At 41.4% G+C, this 20,728-nt stretch overlaps 1 protein-coding gene across 3 annotated transcripts in view; it reads right to left on the bottom strand.

Annotated features, from left to right (window-relative positions):
* Positions 1–1,746: 1,746 nt before the first annotated feature.
* The window catches only part of LOC306943451 (myosin IXb), a 40,512-nt gene continuing 21,530 nt past the window's right edge, over positions 1,747–20,728 (bottom strand). The window contains exons 14-41 of one of the 3 annotated variants that reach the window (XM_079529805.1): positions 20,466–20,544; positions 19,112–19,204; positions 18,935–18,974; positions 18,605–18,715; positions 18,281–18,361; positions 17,992–18,102; positions 17,748–17,870; positions 17,460–17,609; positions 17,070–17,218; positions 14,753–15,019; positions 14,449–14,530; positions 12,628–12,728; positions 12,463–12,533; positions 11,604–11,788; positions 10,757–10,864; positions 10,428–10,472; positions 10,154–10,324; positions 9,538–9,579; positions 9,322–9,433; positions 9,037–9,110; positions 8,342–8,534; positions 7,170–7,298; positions 6,749–6,854; positions 6,049–6,180; positions 5,116–5,239; positions 4,376–4,485; positions 4,038–4,171; positions 1,747–2,886 (exon numbers count right to left, since the gene is read on the bottom strand). In XM_079529805.1, the coding sequence (XP_079385931.1) occupies positions 2,603–2,886; positions 4,038–4,171; positions 4,376–4,485; positions 5,116–5,239; positions 6,049–6,180; positions 6,749–6,854; positions 7,170–7,298; positions 8,342–8,534; positions 9,037–9,110; positions 9,322–9,433; positions 9,538–9,579; positions 10,154–10,324; positions 10,428–10,472; positions 10,757–10,864; positions 11,604–11,788; positions 12,463–12,533; positions 12,628–12,728; positions 14,449–14,530; positions 14,753–15,019; positions 17,070–17,218; positions 17,460–17,609; positions 17,748–17,870; positions 17,992–18,102; positions 18,281–18,361; positions 18,605–18,715; positions 18,935–18,974; positions 19,112–19,204; positions 20,466–20,544 (3,407 nt within the window). In that variant the 3' untranslated portion in view covers positions 1,747–2,602. Of the gene's footprint in view, positions 2,887–4,025; positions 4,172–4,375; positions 4,486–5,115; positions 5,240–6,048; positions 6,181–6,748; positions 6,855–7,169; positions 7,299–8,341; positions 8,535–9,036; positions 9,111–9,321; positions 9,434–9,537; positions 9,580–10,153; positions 10,325–10,427; positions 10,473–10,756; positions 10,865–11,603; positions 11,789–12,462; positions 12,534–12,627; positions 12,729–14,448; positions 14,531–14,752; positions 15,020–17,069; positions 17,219–17,459; positions 17,610–17,747; positions 17,871–17,991; positions 18,103–18,280; positions 18,362–18,604; positions 18,716–18,934; positions 18,975–19,111; positions 19,205–20,465; positions 20,545–20,728 lie in introns of all 3 variants that reach the window. The other 2 variants (XM_079529807.1, XM_079529806.1) reach the window with 2 other exon arrangements.

Raw genomic sequence — 20,728 nt, 5'->3', positions numbered from 1 at the left:
GTTGACGACAGAGTACAGCATCTTGCAATGGGTCTGGTCCACAAGAGTCTAAATACTTCCTTAATGTCAACGAAGTCCACACCCACAATAGGTCCGGATACTAACATAATTGTTTTCCCGTTTTTATTTTTAAACCTAAAATGAAACAACAGAACACAGGCCTGTTTTTCGTTATTCTGAATGTCTGTAAACATTGGAAATCAGCACCTGTTTGGTCAGGGTATCTGTGTACCTTTCGTTTAGTTTAACTTTGTTTAATTGCGACAGTAGGTCGCAGTTTACTATGAAAACCTGCAAAACCATTATTTTATTGTTTTTGTCTTTTTCTTTGACGGTTATGTTTTGTCTCTTTTTATTGTAAGTCTTGTTTTGTTTGTATGTTTCTGCTATTTTTTTGACCAATCTGTAACTTGTTGCTTAAATATTACTGAAATGCCTGTATACCAAAAATTCATAATAAACAGATGTTTAAAAAAAAGAAAACCTGCAAAACCTGTCAGTCCGTCCGTCAGTCACGCCTCGTGACATGCTCCATATATGGCCAATACAGAATTCATTCCATAGGTTTATCTGACCTCATCAAACCCTGTACACTCAAGACAGTAAAGACACTGCCCCTGCTGCCACCCTTAGATCGCCATATATAGAGTTGACCTGTTCTGCCTGTTCGTTGTGGCAGCGGTGGCCGAACGGATAGCGGCGCGGTCTAGATACCGGAAGGTTCCCAGTTCGAACCAGCCGTCCGACACGTTAAAATTACCACCGCTGAAATGCCCTTGAACAAGGCATCAACCACTACGATGAAATGTGTTCTATGAGCAGGGCCTGGCTGGAAACAAGTTCTTGAGCTTAGCCCAGATACCCTGGGTAAATATAGATTTCATTTCATTTCTTCTGCCTGTTCTGACATTCCATATTCCATTCCTGCATGACCTCATCAAACCCTATACACTCAAGACACGCTCAATATATGGCCAGTACAGAATTCATTCCATATGTTGATCTGACCCCCATGCCAAAGCGCCAGTGCTCGACCCGCAGTCTGCCGTCACGCAGGCAGATGCGTGCACGCAACCTCGCCTCGTGTAAAATTGACACTAATAGCTGACTGTAGGAGGGGCTAGCGCCCATCAATAAATAAACACAAGGGCATGGGAGCTTATGTCACAGGGGTGACATAAGCTTCAGACTTCATATTTCACCAAAACCAGAGCAGAACTCCCACCAGGGGACTCGGGCAATCAATTAATACAGTTGCAATCACTATATTAAAGTATTTCATACAGCTTAAATTAATCTGAACTATCCCTTTAAGTGTCCAGTTCAGAAGAGGGGACAGAGAACTCTGTTTGGGGGCCTGCAGAGATGTGTTTGTGGGTTCCACTCTGCAAAGGTAATCTTAATCACATGAACCCTAGCATCCTTATCAGGCATATTATAATATCGGCAAACATTTGCTGAAAATAGCAGATCTAGATCAGATCAAGAGCGAGGCAGTAGGCTATCTTGCGTTGGTCCTACAGGGGATTAACCTGCTATGCCTGTGGTTGCTGGGCTTCTTCCAGCTGCTAATGTCTGCCCCATTCTTCATCCTATCATCATCATCATCATCTATAAAACTACCGGTATGTTGTAGTCTGTTGATTTTTCTTTGAAATAAACTAATTGCTGTCTGTTAGTTGGTGCTCTGGTCACATTTTTGAATTGTTCAACTCATTGTATAACATTACTATTGCATGAGCAAGAAGTGATTATAATATATTTATTTAAGTTTGACACAAAATGTCAAACTCTGACGATGTTAAACACAATTATACAAAAGTCTTACCCCTTATAAAATGTGCATGCTTAAAAATCCAAAAATGCATGCATAGACAAGTTTACTTGCTAAAACTAGTCATGTGATGATGGGAAACATCTTTTCAGTCAAAAAGGCTGCACGAGACCATCACTTCCTTTATAGGTCTACTAAAGCAATAGTCCATTCATCATCAACATAATCATCATATACTGTATATCACAGGACAATAGATGAAGGCAAATATACAATATAAATCCCTAAGACACACCCTATGATAGGACAAAATATTTACTGTTAAAATATAACTGTTTCTGTGCAAAGCTTGGACATGACAGACATGACCAAATCCTCACCCCTTCCATTAGTAGCAATAGTGGTGTTAAACCTGTCCATTAGAAAGGAATCAAAAACAAGTCTGTTCAAATGTCACATAAAACATAAATGACTGATCATGAGACAAAAACGTTATCCAGGAATACTTACCTTTATAATTTATGTATATCTGGGGTGTATGTAGACACTATACTCGTGTTGTGTGTAAGGGACCGAGAAGTCTTGACTATTTGTGTTTCACCACATTACTGTATGTATAGATAAACACAGAAGGAAGAGTCACAGTCTATTTAATCTTGCATCAAATTACTATAACTCCTACAGACACGTTTTTTCCACAGCAGCTTTGATCATGACATTGGAGAAGTGAAAGTGCACAGTTCCTGTCGCCATAACACAGTTCGTCTAATCACCATTCCAGTTTTGGCAATTGCTATTTTATACACTCTGTAGTGTTCTGCCCTCACATTAGACATCATCGTCAATGAAAGGAATGTCTAGGTCATCATAACTTCCAACAAAGCTCTTGCTAGTAAGCTGTGGATTGGGGGAGGAATGGGTGAAGGCACTTGAGGGACTGTCTTGGTCAGTGTTGATCCTTGGTGATTGGGTCACATCTAATGACATCTCGCTGGTTGTCCATGCCCTCTTCGCATCAAGCTGGCTCATGCGATTTGTAACTCTCTCTGCCAAGTCAGGGGGTTTAGTGGGGCAGTCAGGCTTCTGTGTTTTCAATCGAACATTGACCCTTCCTGGTGTAAAAAAAAAAAGAAGCAATTAAGTACATTCATATGCCCCGGCCACAACACATGTACCAACACTGTCACTTCACAGCTAAAAGGGTTCAATTCCCGCTGGGGACGCTGTGGGTGCTGGGGGTGTGTTCTCTCCTCAGCGTAATCAGAACCACGCGATTCTAATGTTATCAACGCATAATCACAAGTATGTTCTTATCAAGACCATGCAATGGAGCCAGTATGGACATTTCCTACATACTACCTACCGCTAGGTGACTAGGAAACGCAGAAGTGAAATGACTGCCACCGAAGCGAAAACATTGTACTAGTGCGCTATACAACAACTTCGCTTAAGTTTACTTATGTGGTTAAGACTGAGGTTAGGATTTGATTTAGGGTTAGATTTAGGGTTAGTAGTCGGAAAACGCGCCGTCGGACAATGGCTGACAACAACGTCAATATGTAGGAAATGTCCATACTGGTCTTGATAAGAACATACTGGTGATTATGGGTGATAACATTTGCATCCGCTATCAGCGCCCATACCCTAGGTGGGGTTGGCGAAAGGGCCTTTGTGTGGAGTTTGCATGTTCTCCCCATGCCCCCTAGGATAGGTACCCTCACAAAAACATGCAGTAATCTACACTGCCTCTCCCTGGTCAGCTGGGGAACCTGATGGAGGGGAAAGGAACTGGTTGGAATAACGTGTTCCTTCCACGCACTACGTCCTACCGGGAAACCCCCCCTCCCCGTCAGGTGATAAGAAGCGGCCTGCTCACTCCTCATGCATTGAACGAAGCATGAGCTCAGTTCGGGTCTCTCCACAGGTTGGCAGAGGGAGAATAGCACCCAGGATTACAGTTTAGGCATTAGCACCGGGTGAAAATGAGGATTTGTAGGATAAAAATGTAAAAAAAAAAGTTAAAAGATAGAGTTAAAGTAACAATAACCTTGACCTCTGACTGTGGCATGGGCACAGAACGCTGAAACGCAACGTCATTGAAGATATCTTAGTACTGATCCTCTGTATGAAACTCAACTCCTCTACCACTTCCACCACATCTTTGGTCATTATGCCTTTGTCCATCTGGTTTCTTTTAAACAAACAAATGTAGAACTTTCTTCAAAGCGAGAGCAAGGTGAAAGTATCATACCTCTCTACTGACCTTCCGAATCGAGGCTCCCCATGCGGTCGTCTAGGAGGCTCTCTGAGCTCATGGATGAAGCAGAGTCCAGGTCCAAGTTGTCGTTATCAGACTGATCCTGTTCCAGCTCAGGCAACCGGAACGCCAAGTCGTCCCTAGAAGTAAGACGCACAAGGTAACATTCTAGTATTCAGCAGAAAAACTTGCACGATGCAATAAACGTAAATAACAATGAAATGTAAAACAATGTTTTAGCTCTTTATTCTCAAAAACATATTGTAGATATTTTTCTTTGATCAACTGTAAATATTTGGACAGTACCAAAATGTTTTAATAAAAAGTAACATAATTCAACTCACTTCTCCTGCTTGATGGACTTGATCCTCTGGATGAGAGTCTCCGTCTCATTATCAGAGTCCATGTGCCGGGGAACATCCAGAACATCCAGCTTTGAAGGTTTCTCAACGATCTACACAGAACAGACTTGTCAGTGCCAGCTGTGTTAACTGTTATTACTAAATTAATCTGACGTTTGCTATGATATGAAATGTTCAACACAGCCGGGATATCTTTTCTGGCTTAACTAACCCTAACATCCACAAACACACTAACCATTCTCACAACAATGGTTATCAATTCAATATTTCAACCCAGGATTTCCTAATCTACTGCATTCACGTGAAAGTGTTTGCACTGCAGCATAATGCCCAAACACAAAAAGGTGCTAGAACACTGAAAATACCCTAAAGATCTGCACCCCAAATAGCTCCCATTTAGAGCAGTAATGTAATGTACGCTTTGATCAACACAGGCTCTTCTGCAAGCTGCTTAATATAATATCGTTGTCCCATTATGGCACGAGTTGATGTGGACAACCGTTAACGTTGAAAACCCAGGGTTAAATCTGAACCCCAAATCATGCTTTGTAATACAGGTCTCTCATCAAGTGCATTTGTAAATAACTCTTATCATTTGTTTTAAATGTCTCATAGCGTCAGATTAATCTGTTTCATGACAGAAACAATGGAATGTGTGCCATGAACTGTAATGTTAAAAGTATATACAAGTACTACTACTGCGGGGACTTGTGTTTTCTCACCGTGTTCTGTCTCCTCAATTTGAGCTGATTGATAGCCAGGGCCTCTGCATATTCCAGTTGCTGAATATTCTGCATCTTTTCTGTGTAGCGTCTGAACTGCTCAGTGATCAGGATTTCCACACACCTGTAGACAACAAGGGGCAAGGCTTGATTCTAAATACAACGTTGAGTCCCTTGTGCACATTATTACGATGTCAACCAAACTACTACCCAATTTCCACTTTTACTTCACCAGGAATTTTAGGCTTTCATGGCCAGAGATGTTTCCGATTTGATCAGTGATCAAATCGGAAACACCCCCCCCCCCCCCAGAATAATCATGTTTGAACTGTGGACCCCCAAAAATACTCATATTTTAACCCCCCACAATAATAATATTTGTTTTGGCCCCCTTTTCTTTCTTTTTTCCCCAGGTCATAAAAAGCCCACAGGTTGAGAAGCACTGTTCTAGATGGCATAGTAGTCTAGTAGCCAGCCCATAGAGCCCCATTGTGAACCAGAAAAAACACTCATTGGGCTAAAAACGGCCAATGCTGTCATCACAAATTGATGTCAGCACATTTGGGCAAGTGGGCATGGCCGTTTTAAGCCCAATGAGTGTTTTTTTTCAAAACTAATGCTTGGAATGGATTCAGCATCATGAAAACCCCCTAGTTTTACACATCACATGCTAGATAAAGCATAATGACATTTTGAATATTTTGCCTTCTATAGGTTGTTAATGGTATGGTCACATATTATGCCAATTATGAAAATTGCTCAACATATGCAAGTTAGCATCCGGCAGTTTCTACATGCTGGGGACCCATACTAAACATTTCTAACATAAAACGTTGGTGTACTCAACATGTCCGGGTTCACTTTTTGGCTACTAGGCTATAGGGCCTCGCCATAAAGAATACTGGAGATAAAGGTGGGTGAAGTAGGACTCACTTTGTGGTCTTGCCCACATCCTTCATGCCGAGAAAGGGGTCGTCGGTGTCAGGGGTGCGCAGGATGCAGGGGGCAAACACAATAGCCAGAGAATTTGAAGACATCCTGTTGTGCTCCTCTTCCTTGGCCACTCTGGGAAGAAAGACTCCCGTGAGGATCTCGCATGATTAGAATAACTTTGGCAGAAGCCACAATAAACTGATACGCTAGCGCTGCAGGAGTCCTTAGGCAAAGACATGCGTGTTTATTTTATAGCACATTTCAACAAGGCAATTCAATGTGCTTTACATAAAACATTAAGCAAAAGAAACATGTTATAGCAGGACATTTAATCCATTAAAATAGTTACTCTTATATCATATTGATGGCGCAATAATAATGTGACCGCCAATGGCTTTGTACTCGCAGAGCCATTCTGCCTGTCTGTCTCTTTAAGAGTGTCAGTTAGTCGGGAGGGGGGCTTACCATCTACTTTCACCAGCAAAACAAAAATTAAAAAATTCAGCAATGAGTTCAATATAAATATAATATAATAATGTAGTAAGTAATTCTTTACACAAAGCATCTCTTCCAGTGGTCCCTGGCACAAAACATTTTCAGACGGGTTATTCATTGCACAACATGGCGGAAGCATTTTGTTTTTGGCAACAAGAAAAACTGGGCCAATGAATGTGCACAAGTGAGAGTAGACATTCCATACTTGACAAGGTGAAAAATGAGCCGTTCCAATGTGTTGAAGTTAGCAGAGGGAAGTTCATCAAGCTTTTGATAGACGGCTCGCAGTTGCTCAGACTTCTCTGGCAGCTCTGTGTACAAACAAATATAAATACAGTCAAAAAGACAGTCAAAATTGCTAATTCAGTACTTAGAATGTTACATTTAAGCTTGAAGAAGTGAGTAGGGTACAAGATGTCTGTAGCTTCAACTCTTTGATGGGTAGAGTAGGAGTGTCTGGGTCGGGAAAGTGAAAGCAGCACTTTTCCTCAATGGCTAATGCCATTAAACAAGGCACTTCAAGATAAAGAACTAACTTGTAATTTTAATGTGACATAGCTGGTGAAAAACGTGTGCATTGTCAGCAATGGGGCTGGCCCCATTAAAAAAAAAATATTTTTACTTGCCCACAGCATGCAGGAAGTCATCGTAGAGGTTGAAGGTCATAAGGGGGTCTGGCAGCTCTCGAAGCCAACGTTTAACCAGGCCTGCAATGGTGTGGATCGGGTAGTTCTCTAGATTTATTTCCTCAGGATCTGAGAACAATAAATCAGACTCATTATAACGTGTACCAATTCTATAAGCTGTAGTGCAGCACCCACCCACAACACCAGAGGGAGTTCAACAAACCATGTGCAACCCAGATTCGGCACAAACAAGGGACTAAATTAATTTAGCTCCTATGCCACCAAAATGTGGAACGCCCTACCAACAGTCATTAAGACATGCAAATCCCATGACTCCTTCAAAACTGCTCTCAAAGGGCACCTACGGACGGCTGCAATTTGAAACTGGCTCCCGTAAAATCTGAATCCCCCACCCACCCCTGTTCCCCCTCACTGTATATGTTTCTTTTCCCTTTTTACCTCCTATGATGATTTCCTGTTTTGACTATATTGTTGTGTATATTCGTACTCTAAATGTTTTGATGAATTGAAAATGGTGGGCCCTATTGTAAACAAGTGTAATGCTTTATGGTGTCGTCCACTCACAGTTAACAGTTTTTGTATTGAGTTGTACTGTAATTCTGCAAACTGTTAATAATTCAATCAATCAATCAAACAAACACTCGGTGGGTCACATCAGGAGAAGTCACGTTGTTGTGACTGCTGAACACATCCTTCAGGTTTACTACACATTTTGTAGGTAGGTTATCATTTGTTGAATTCTCGTTATATAATGTTAATAAGAGCGACACAATCTCTCCAAAATCTATTTAGAAAAACTCCTATCGAAGTTGAGACTTATCATTTGAGACATGTCACAACATGGACACTGGCTATGATGGCAATGAAAAGTAGGCTTTTGGTTCAAATAAGTGTTAGCCCTAACCACACCAAAGGGTCACCGTGCAACTCCTTGGGTCCAAACGGTTGCAAGGAGTTAGCGCTAAAACCGCCTCGACCCTTTGGTGTGGTTTGCGCCATTGAATTCCATGCGTAGAATCACTAGGGACGATGCGCGTCAACGTGCAACAGGACATATCACATCGCAGGGACAACGCTAAAACCGTCTCGACCCATTGGTGTGGTTAGGGCTTTAAATAGCTCAATATTCTGATAGTAAAGGCTGGTCTTACCCGTCTCCAGGATCTGGTGCAGTTCCCTGGCCCGAGAGGCGGAGCCAGACTTGCGATAGATGCCCTCCATATAGAGGCCATTCATCTCCACGTGCATGAGCATCATCTCCACCACCATGGGCACAGGGTTGATACTGCTGGTGAGGACACACACGTGCACTCCGAAGTGAAGAGAGCCGGGCACGCTGTCATCCTGTAGCACATACGTGAGACGCACAAACAGAGACACAATGCAAGAAGAAGCCATTATTCTTAATTTCCTCTACTGCAGATTACTCTCGTATTTATGCATGTTTTAACGGTCATGTAAGCAATATTTTGTAAAGCGTTAAATAGCTCTAAATTCATATACTGTAGTAGTCATTGCTATACAGTGTTTGTTCAGTAACAGGGGTCTCCACGTCTTTCCAGCTCTTTAAACAGAAAATCCCCAGTACACCGATGTCATCAATATTTACAGTTACAATTTAGGCATTTAGCAGCCGCTCTTAATCCAGAGAAATTTACAGTAAGCAAGAACAACACATGGTAATACATCAAATACATAAGAAAGTCATCAGGAATCTTAAGTAAGCTAAGAACTAACATCTGTCTAACATTAGAATATCTGTACAATGAAACTAATGAGTCTAAATTCCCTAGGTTTTGCATAAGACTGTAAGGTCGTCGAGGCTAGGGCAAGTGCCACGTCCTACCTTCCTGGCACAACGTGTTGAGCAATCGGTGATGATTTTGGAGAGGCATTTCTTGTGGCATATTAACTTGCACGCTGCAAAAAGGACATAAACAAAGAGAACGGCATGATGAAAAAGAACCAAAAGCCATTCTAGGGTCTACATTACAAGCTCATAACGGGAGCTCATAACGAGTCACACATTATGAGCTTGTAGATTGTACAATCCATTTCCGGCTCACAACACCATTGTACGACAGAGTACAGATTAGTGGGGAGTGTGGGGCTATGCGGGACTTGAACTCACCACTACACATGTAGGCCTTCTCCATGCCCCAGATGTAGGAGCCACACAAGTCACACGACTGCATGATGTTCACCTGGTACGAGCTGAACATGTGGTCCAGAGGGTTGTCTGGCTGTAGGGGCAACAGGGATCAGACAAAATTAATCATTTACCTGCCACCATTCTAAGAGAACTAAGGTAATGGTTACATAGGGGAAATGATTAATCTCAACTTACACATTTTAATGTTTGCCTCCTCTTCTTTGTTTTCTTGGTGGACTAAAACAAAGTTGGAGGGGAGAATCTCAATTTAAACACACACACTTCATGAAAAAGAATGTTAAGTTAGTTAAGTTAAATGATTACAATGCAGTTGCAATATGGAGTTTCAAGAAGAAAAAATATACTTTTACAAATGTTTTGTAATATTTAAAACGCCATTATATTCAAGGCACACACACCTTTTGGAGAAAAGTGAAACCACCTCCAAAAACGCCTCTATGTATTACAAGAATTAAGCATGGTTTCATGCATAATTCTTTTACATTTTAGTAACTCTGTAATAAAGCCATATTTTCCACTTCTATACAAGATATCTCAAAATGTATGAGACGATTGGCATGAAACTTGAATCCTAACCATTGCGGTTTGGGGGCCTGCATGATGTAGTCTCTAGTGCCATCATCAGGCCAAACTTGTCAACTTTGCACACAAGATATCTCGAATATAGAACTTTGGAGACCGTTCCATGCATCAGTGAATATAAAATATATTAGACTTGTGTTGCTTGTTGCATTTCCTACAAAAATGTAGATGTAACTTCATAGAAGTCACAGGAATTTTCTCCCTCTACCTTGACTGGTTCAGCCTCAGCTAATTTGAGCTGCCCCCTGATGAAGCCATCCAGCACAGACTGGAACAGGTTGACCACCAGCTGGACATCCGTCTTCTGCTTGGGCCCAGACAGACTGCTCACTCTGTTCTGGTATCCCTTCATGAGGTCCTTGTAGGCAATTTGGGGCTTCTGTGTGCCAGTTCGCATGAGCAGAGAAATATGTCAGTTTGGTGGAACACTTTGCTTGTTCCCGACTCCCCTTAATAAGTCATCCTCTTATTAGCTGCCCCACCTTGCCTCCACTCTTCACCTTCATTACTTTGTCATTTCTTTGCTCCTGGTAAGGCACAGAAAGAATTAATATCATCCGTGTCTAAGTTGGTCATTTTGTACTAGTTGGTACTGTAAATGTAGGGAGAAATATTCATAGACAAGGTCAATGTGGTGCTGACTGATTTACCATTAATTTTGTCCTGAAGGACTGTAGGTACTGTACATCCACTAAATGCAAGTATCCCAATAAAGAGAAACATTTAAGACATTTAATGTAGCTCCTGATTCATGAAGTTCTTACTAATGAAAGAAAACATGCTAGTATGGAGAGAGAAAGGCTGAACTAACCGAGAGAGAGTACATGCTTTTAATGGTATCCCTGAACTGCATGGTGGCTGTAAGGAAGATGTTCTCCGTTGCCGACAGCTCGTTGGATCTGCTACGAAGCTCAATCACCTTGGAGCACAGATGAAGACATGATAAGGAACACAATGACCCGATAAAACAGAAATCTACGTGTCTTCCTGTACAAAGTGCCTGAAGAGCTTACTTCCAAATTATAACTAGGAGGGTTGTGGATGATCACTCAAAAATACAGAGGATCATGTCTTTAGAAGGTGTTATGTAATTAAGTACGTAGGTAATTTGCATTTCAATGTTCAGTGCTTTACAAAAAAGAGGCATCACCGTTTCATTTTGGAAAGCTACTTTTCCCTTGCACTCTAAACTAACTGTAAATAGTAAATGAGCTCATCTGTACTACATGTCTGGTCTATTTCACTGTTTCCCAAACACTGGGTCAGGGACCCATTTGTGGGTCGTGGACACATTTTTATGGGTCCCTTTATTTTTTTGTTTCCTACATTTTGTTTTAAATTATTATTATTTCAAAAAATGTTGGAAAAAAAAAATGAAAAAAAAGAAAGAAATCCCAAAAATGAATTAAAATTTCTTCAGTAATTTCATGAAGAAACCAACAAAAAGAAATCTAAGAAATTCCATAAATTAGAAAACAAATGTTTAGGAAGTAGTGAAAATAGCCGATCTACGAGCTCACGCCGCGTCGCGTTGTGAGCTTGTAGATCGGCTATTTTCAGTAGTTTGGGTCCCGGGCAAACGTCTAATTTCTCTTTTGGGTCACAGGCTAAAAAGTTTGTGAAGCACTGTTCCATTTGACCTGAGGTAAAGAGCTCACTTGAACGCCCAGGAACTCATCTAGGTCGCGGAGCTCCTTGGTGTCCGTGATCTCCCTCTCCAGAGAGGAGTTCCACAGCTCAACGCGAGTGGCCCGACTGATTCGAATGGTGGGGTTCCGACGCCGTCCGCTGTCCTGTGCCGTTGACTTGCGGTAGGGATGTGGTTTATAATTGGGTAATGTGCCTGCATGCAACCATGTGAGAGAGTATTAGTTTTAACATGGTCAGGATTAATTGCACTCACAACAGGTGGGTCTGAAATTATTGTCGTTTTTCCCTTTTAATATTTGTAGGCGTGTTACTATTATTAATCCTGTGGGGGGGATTCAGTTTCATCTTCACTCAGCTGATGGCTGCTCAGGTGGTCAAATTGATACATAGCCAGGCGGGGAATCGAACCTGAGACCTTCTGTTCCCCAAGCAGCCTCTCTACCCTGCCCTCGAATGTAGATAGTAGAGAGAGCTATGAAACTGAGGGCAGAGAGAGGCGAAGAACAGGAAGCATAGCTCTACAGTATAGCCTGATTCAAACCAGGCACATTGCAATTATATCATCTGAGTTGGTCAGCTACCAGCTCTGATTATGATTTTAATATATCTATTGCTTTAATTAAGTTGTTATTCAATATGTTTAAATAACTCTAGAAGTTTGGTGTATTATGATTATTTTTTATTATTAATGAGCAGAGACTCTAAAGCACTTTGAATCACACAAAAAAACACTATGAAAGCCTCTCAAAGGTTTGATAAGCTCTTAGCCACTAGATGGCAGTAGTGTGGATGCTTTTCCTTTTTTAACACAGCAGGGCTTGACAGAGAAGTTTTACAGCTTCATAATTTAGGAAATGTTTGGTCTACCTCCTCTTTCCTCACTTGTTGGAGACAATCTGGGCATTCTTTTCTTCAGAATTTTATTGAGGAACCAAGCCCTGTAGAGAACAAAGAAATGACCTTGATGAATCCCATGCAAAAAACATGTATAACATTATTTTAATAATAAGCGATTGGCTAGAGGGGGTTTACCTCTCAGGTATTGAAGGAGAAGAGCCTTGCTCATTAATGGGCTTAGACGGATAGGCTGGTAGACTGATCCTATTTCCCTCCGTTTCATCCCGTATGCGAAACTGTGTGACGCAAAATTCACGTCAAGACAAAATATCAATATTTCTTATCCAGTGAGTTAAGTTACAGATGAAGCAAAGCACACTGTTGATACTATATGGTTCCATATATGGTGTCCACATTCTGCACCAGAGTCCCTTGCAATGACCACACACCCATGAATCCCAGTCTCTCCCGCCACCATGTTAAACCAGTAACAGGCAGTAGCGGCTTTGCATTAGAATGATTAGATGAATAGATGTGAGCCACTTCACCATTTGTACCAGACTGAATCTTGCACACAGTACTTTATCCCACCACCACTTACATTTCGACTTTTATTTGGCTGTAATTAATTAATTAATTACTTCAAAATGTTTTCACATTAACTATGTCCTGCTCTGAATATGGGCTAGCATTATCCAAAATAAGGATGCTCGTGTTAGTAATTCTGTTAGGCAAGTCGTTTTAATCACGCCACCACCGTTTTCCCCATTTCAAAACTGAGATTTGCTCCTCATACAGGATGTACAGTATTAGTAATAGTCTAAAAGGATTTTAGCCACAAGGAACAAATACCCTTCTCGTTTGGTTTGAGGTGACCAAAGGTACATTCATAAAACCAATGGTCTTTGTTATCAGTTGTGATGATCGTTACATGTCAACTGTCTGAAACAAGCTGTGGAAAAGACCGCTCGCGTCCTTGCATTCTCGTTTCATTTTTTGCATGTCAGCAAAAAACAGCAACATTTCTCAGAATCCTGGGTTGCACAGCAGAAGCTGGAATACCCAGCACATCACAGAGTTATCCATTCGGGCCATACGGTACAAGGCCAATGCACATGCGAGGCGTGCATGCAGAGCACAGCTTCAGTTATTCAAGAGTTCGTGCCTCAGGTCAGTAGTACCTTGACCCGAGGCTTGGGGACTCGGATGTCCACAGCACTGGCCGAGGTCTTCATGCAAGTCCCATCACCATCAGGGCTGATGGGAGGCAGAGGAAAACTCCAGTATCCAGTGGATTCCTTGGATTTACTAAAGTTAAGCATCAGCCCGCTGCGGGCGTAAGCTAATCGCCGCTTGCGTCTGGGCTTCGTGCGGAGGCGCACCGCGTCCTATTTGGGCCAGGAAAGGTCATAAGCCACAGATTGGAAGACCTGCATTGTTTGAGGTCTGTGGACGCTCTATTCATACTTGTCAATGGCAGGATGTAAGCTTACAGTTTATAACAAATAATACTTCATATGTCAGACAACACTGAAAAGTTCCATTCCAATGACAAAACACACAATTTTTAATACAAAAGTTGTAACATCATTTTTATCACAGTATTTAATATCACCGTTTTACCACTTCAATGTTAAATGTTATAACTCTAGAAATAGCGTAAGCTAGGGCTTTAAGCAACTAGTCGACTAGTCGACTAGTAAATCCACTAGTCGACTTTGTTGGTACTAGTTGACTAGTTAAGGTTTTTGTAGGCCTCAAGATTAGCTAGATTATAGTTATAGTCACCAATGTACAGTTTTTAAATGTACAACTATTATTAAAAATAAATAGAAATGTTTTATTATTTTATTTTTTACATAATCGGTAGGCCTAGTTAAACAACTAGTCGACTAGCAAACTAGGCAACTAGTCAAGTAGTAAAAAGCCCTAGCGTAAGCTAAAGTGAATGTAGTTAGAATTGATTCTTTGCTGATACAACACCATATAAACGATAACTAGATAAACGGGGGGTACCTCCGATGCAGACGGGGCGCTATCAGAGCTTGAAGAGCTGATCTTGGACAGTTCGTCAACAGACATCGACTTCCCTTTGTTCCTGTGTCACAAAGTGAAATAAGGTTGAGGTAATGAATTCAAACAAGCACAAGAACAATTATTGCCAATCGTAGAGATACAAGTCCCCGACAAATAAATAACAGTGATATGAGATAAGGACGAGGGACGTTCCTTTTTCTTCATCAAGATAAGCTCAGATCAGAAAAGTGTGACACTTTATGAAGCAGAGACGGGGGCAGAATCAGTGAGTAATATAACTTACTTTAACGACTCCAACCGCTTATCCCTCCGTGGCCGTCTCTCTGGACTTGGAGTGCGATCTCCCTCGCTCCTCCTCTGCTGGATGGAGCCGCTTTGGGGCGACGTGGGGCTAGTGGAGCCGGTGTGACCACTGCCAGCTAGGCAGTCCAGTGGCACAGACATAGGTCTGTGGAGCCGAATCGGGGATCCACTGGCCTGCCGGGACTCCCTCCTGCTGGGGCTGTGCTGCTCTACTCCTGGCTGTCTCTTCAGCTCTTTCCTCTCCACGCTGTGTGCGGTCAGAGAACCAGTTATGGAGATTGCAGTAACAGTGTCTACTGTGTAGGACTGCCTAAAATAAATATTCAATTGGAAACTGTACACACATAGGGTATACATACACAGACACAATATGTAGAGTTACAAGTTTTGGCCGGGCTCACGCCGCACAGATAATGGGGCAATTTGTGCCACGTTTGCGCATCTGTGGCGGGCGCACAATGCGTGGTCAACGCAATAACCCCAGCAACGACGGGCAAGCTGATCAGCCCAAATGTGGACACCTATGAACTACTACCATCACCTACCTAACATCAGCGGAAATCGGCAAACCCCATATATGAGGACACCTGGATATGTTTTTTTGGATTCGATTAATAACTTTTTGTCCTTTAACTTTTTAATTATGTTTTATTTATGAGAACATTACAGACTGAAATATCTAGAGTTTGTCAGTTGGAAGGGAAGACCTATGGGGTGAAGAAACTAGACATGAAAAATGCTTTGCACTAAAACGATAAATAATAAGGAATTGTAAGACTGTAATAGTCCTGGCCAAGACCATGTCATCTGGACATCCAGTTGCCTAACAATGGCAAAAATATTTTTGGGGGTGTTAAGGCCGATAAGAGAACTTGAGCAATACCTTAAGAAAAACATCATGCAATGTGTGTGATCAAGCTAAACAGACTGTAACCATGCATACAAACCACATGGGATGTCACCTATGACTTACAATAAGAATATCGTTGCCATGTGTACTTGGATTAGATTGTGGATCTCCAGCATGGGTAAACTAAACATCTACTGTACCACTCTGCTCTGCTACATCATCCCTCCTAACCTTCTAGGGTGGGTGATTTATACTTTATACTCCAATGTAATGACAAGGGTTCAAATTTAGATTCACACTTTAGATTCAGGTTGGGTAGGCCTAGTTCATGTGTTCTGATACACATAATTAATTAAAAAAGATACAGCATATATACAGTATAACTAAACAAATTCAGAAACGGGTCTCATGGTCGCAGCTTACGTATTTCCTGTAGGCGGAGCCGACATAGCTGCGGGGTAAACCCACACCTCTTCTACTACAGTGAACTGTAGAGTGACTGATGTTAGTCAGAGTGTTCTTGCCCTAGTCTATTCACACTTTTAGTAGAACAATTCTGATTTGTCGACCTTTTTGTCGACAAATCAGTGTTTTAATAACATAGTAGGCTGCCCTATTTTCAACCATTAGTATAGCTAACCTGTAACCAAGCAAATCTAATAAATGACGTGGCTCACTACAGTACAGTTTACCCTTTGAAAAGATGGTCAGTTCGTTTTCTACACAACCTCCCGGTCTGTGATCAGATCAAATCAGAATGTTAGCTGAATGATTAAGGCAAAGGGTCAACATGGAGCACCCAGACAGGAAAAAGAGATTCTGCATCTCAAGGGGCTATCATCTCAATAAATTCTGACCAGTGATAGTTATCTGTACTGAGATTCAGTCTATTCGAAATGAAAACAAAACTCATCTCAAAGAGTTTATTTTTTTCTACTATTGGGCTTCATAAACCTTTTCGGTATTCCATACTTTCTCCATGCTTTTAAAAAAATGTCCATACTTTTCCAGGTGTGGGAATCACTAGTTCATAATTCTATACATTCCAGTTCTTCACATATTGTGTCACATATTGAATTGGCTGTTCTGGTAATCTCGTGTTGCCAGACTGTTGCCTCTCACAATTTTCAAATGCTTCGGTCATACTGTCTGGAGCAATGGAAGCTCTATCATGAGTAAAATATAAAGCGGAAGTACTGTATATAGCTTGCTGCTTAGCAGAAATGGAAATAAAAAATAAGCTCTAAAGATATTTTAAAATATATTTTGAACAGAAATGACAAACAGATTTCGGGAGGTGTAGTTCCAGACTCTATACAGAAATGACAAACAGATTACTCAGATTTCGGGAGGTGTAGTTCCAGACTCTATATAGCATTCGGAGATTGTGGAATTGTTGTCTGGCTACGCAAGACTACTCTTCTGGTGACAGAAGCTTATGATGTACCTCTGTCGCCCAGGGCGATTTGTAGGCATCCCCTTGTCATCATCCAGTGAACCAATATACTCTTTCCTCTTCAGTGAAGTCCGCCACGCAGACTGGATCACTGTGGCAGCTCGGCTCTTATTCTCTACAGCGAACTGACGCCAGCATCTCTGAAACTCACAACGTTTATCTGTCAACTCTGGGCCTTTGCAGGGCTGTTGTTCCTCTTATATCGTGATATTATTCATGTGTCACTTTTTGTAGCAAATGCATATAGGTCATAGGGTCATGATTGATGATAATATTCATGATTAACCTTGGGCTGACAATATCTCGCAAAAAAATATTTGGAATATGATTTTATCCATAATCAATTAGGATTAGCATGCTGTGATCTTATCTCAGTATCACCTGGATGAGCATGGCGGCATCTTTCTTTTGCATGAAGTGCATGTTAATCAAACAGTCTCTGAACCAGCGCTGCAGGATGATGATGTTACGCATCACTTCCTTATTGTGCATTTCTTGGAGTCGCTGTCTCTCCCTTTCCTTGAGGAAAACCTGCAAAGATGAACAATAGACTTTTAGCGTAGGTGAGCCCCATCTTTCAGTGTTATTACTATGCTCTGCCCATAGAGCTATACAGGAAAACAGTACTTTTTACTCATAATTACAACTGGTTTGGCCACAGTTCATTACCTTGGTTTTCCCAATTTGGTAGGTGGTTGGATCCAGTTCCATTTTCAGAAGCAAGTTACTTATTTCCTCTTGTGTTGCAGCAGCGCCTCTTGGTAGCAACATTCGGAACCTCGCAACAAATTCCTTTGTCAGCAAAAAAAAACGGATTCCAATTATTCCTTAAGGACAATCACATGTGGACTAGGTGGTTAAGCCCATTGTAGTGTTTTTATTTTACCATTACAATACATTAGTCATGGCCCACCTTAAACGTGTACTTGGCACTGTAGCCAGACTTGCGGATGCGAATGGTTTCCAGCATGCCCGTGTACTTCACTTGCTCCAACACCAACTCATCATCAAAATGCATGTCCTTCTGCAAGAAAACATAGTCTAGACTCTGAAGGGTTCCATTCCAAAACACTACTTGTCCATTTAGTCAACTCCTAAATATGATGAAACACATTACACTACAGTACATTAAATCCACTAAAATGTAACAAGTTTGTAAGTAGCTCAGGTTAGTGACTTCAGTGAAGTCACTAACAGTTTACCTTTTCTGCATTGGAGCGTATGCAGACAATGAAGAACGGCTCAGCTTTTCCAACAGTCTCTAGCAGCACATTGAGTGAAGCCTGTAAGACACATACAGCTCATAGTGGCTTCTTGACAGTTTGCTTCATCATCTTTTAACATTACAAGACCACATCCAATGAATAAATAGTTGCAATCTTTTCTTTCAATTTATAGTCTTAATTAGGTGAACTGAATGGTGTACTGACTCCAATCCTTTTCTTATGCAACATTCTATACCGCATTGTCCGCATATACCAATAAGGTACAGGCTTTCCACTGTCAATGTAGAGAGGAAGACAAACCTCAAACTGTGCACTAATACTTGGGGGCTTGTTGCACTGGCGGGGACAGAGGAGGGACACATGCTGTGTGAGACCCATGACATATTTGACAGAGCGCACGTCCATGAGATTCTGTGGAGAAACAACATGATAGCAGCTCTAAGCTTTATGACTCCAGTCCAAAGGTCATAAACATTGACTTCCAATGTCATAAAATGTATGCAAGATGAATAAACAAGGTCTCTTTCACGCTGATGGCACTTTGGGACAAGAATATCTAAGGCAATAAAAATAGCAAACAGCTGTTGGCGACAGCCTGTCGTAATAGGGCATATTATCAAAATATCATACCTTTGGGATGAGCTGTTTCTGTCGGCTGCCTCTGCTCTTCCTATGGGGGAACAAATGCACAATGAGTGGAAATGTTGGAATGATGCGGCTAAAGACAGATGTGGCATGTCATCTAAATCAAATTCACTAAATTAATGTTTTCAACAGCTGAATATCAGGAGCATATGTTCCACATACTTCTTCTTCTCATAGCTGGCAAAGATGTCTTCAAAAACATCAAGAGGATGTTCATCAGAGCGATCAAAGGAGAAATCCAGTGTCAGGCTGGTGCTGTGAATATCAGAGAGACACCTTGATGAGCTGATTATGGTTTCTTTGAAACACTATTTCACCTTGGTAGAGCAAACAAACAAAAACAATCAAATAATTAAAAATAAATTGTACTCTGGTGGCGCAGTGGTAAGTCCCTGCCAAACACCACAAGAGGTTGTGGGTTCGAATCCACTGTGGTGCATCCGGCTGAGACTTGCAGAGTCTCCATTGAGTCTCCGCCGGTCATCAAATTATTGGCTTAGGAATGCGTCAAGAATGAATTTAAGGCTTCATGGGGCGTGTAATTGATAGAAAATAATAAATTTTTGGGTGAACTTGGGGACAGGGCCTTTGCGGTGGCCACCCCTTCACTGTGGAACTCACTCCCAACTCACATCAGAGCTGCCTTCACCTTGAAACGTTCAAAAGCACTCAAAACCCACCCTTTCAGACTTGCGTTCCCTACATAAATCCCCCTCCCTCACCACACACCTTGTTTGTCTACCTTTTGGTTTCTAGTTGAACTTTAACCTTTTAACTAGTTTATTTTTCTCGAGGCTTTCTTCACCCTCCCAATGACTGATTGTGGGGGGAGGTGGAGTACTTGTAGAGAGGCTGGGGAATTGGGAATTGGCTTTTCTAAATTGGGACTTGAAGGGGAGGAAATGTTTTTCTTTTGTCTTGAAGGGGCATGTTTTGCACAATAATAAGTCTTTTCATTATGTCTGCCCACGATCTCTGTGATTCATACAGTACATTTGTTTACCTCAGTCACTGATACTAAAATCTGATTTTATTTTTATTTTTTCTATGAACATGTGACTTGACACCCATACTGTTATAAAACGAACTAGTTTATTTTTCTAATAAAATAGTTTGTATTTTTCTGTTCTGAAAAGCGACTTTGAGTACCTTGAAAAGCGCTATATAAATTGTATGTATTAACTACTCATTTTGAGCGGGAACCCCTTTTGGTGGTTACATACATTATGTTATAATTTAGCTATTGAAAAATAGCAGATCTACAAGCTCATAGCGCGCCACCGAGTGGCGCGCTACGAGCTTGTAGGTCTGCTATTTTTGAAAAATCGTTAAAATGTGCCTCAAATCATGATTTAGAAAACCTTTTTTTTTTTTTCTCGACGTCAGGCCTGAATGGGTTAAGATCATGAATGGGACGAAAGGCAAGGAGTTGTGAATGTGCATGCATGATTGTATAATTTAACTATTATATTGGGTGGCTCAGCTTAGCCTTAGGCAAAAGGTGTATTGATTGTACCTTGATAACCTGTCCACTGCAATGCTGCTCTTCCTTATGGAACCCAGGGGCTTTCGGCTGCTGCGGCGTTTGCTTGCATCTGTTGAGACATTGGACATCAAAGCATGCCTAAGAATTCAAGAACACAGACCAGCGAGGAGTACGAGAAAGGAAAAACGAGTAATGATGAAGGGAAGCACACAACAAAGTAAACACATTTACGTTGTTAATTTTAGTCTCCTAGTCTAGTGCAGGGGTTCTCACTGTTTTTGGCCGGGGACCCC

Source organism: Electrona antarctica (assembly GCF_951216825.1).
Source record: "Electrona antarctica genome assembly, chromosome: 19".
Taxonomy (NCBI): domain Eukaryota; kingdom Metazoa; phylum Chordata; class Actinopteri; order Myctophiformes; family Myctophidae; genus Electrona; species Electrona antarctica.
This window is presented reverse-complemented; position numbering and strand designations above follow the sequence as displayed.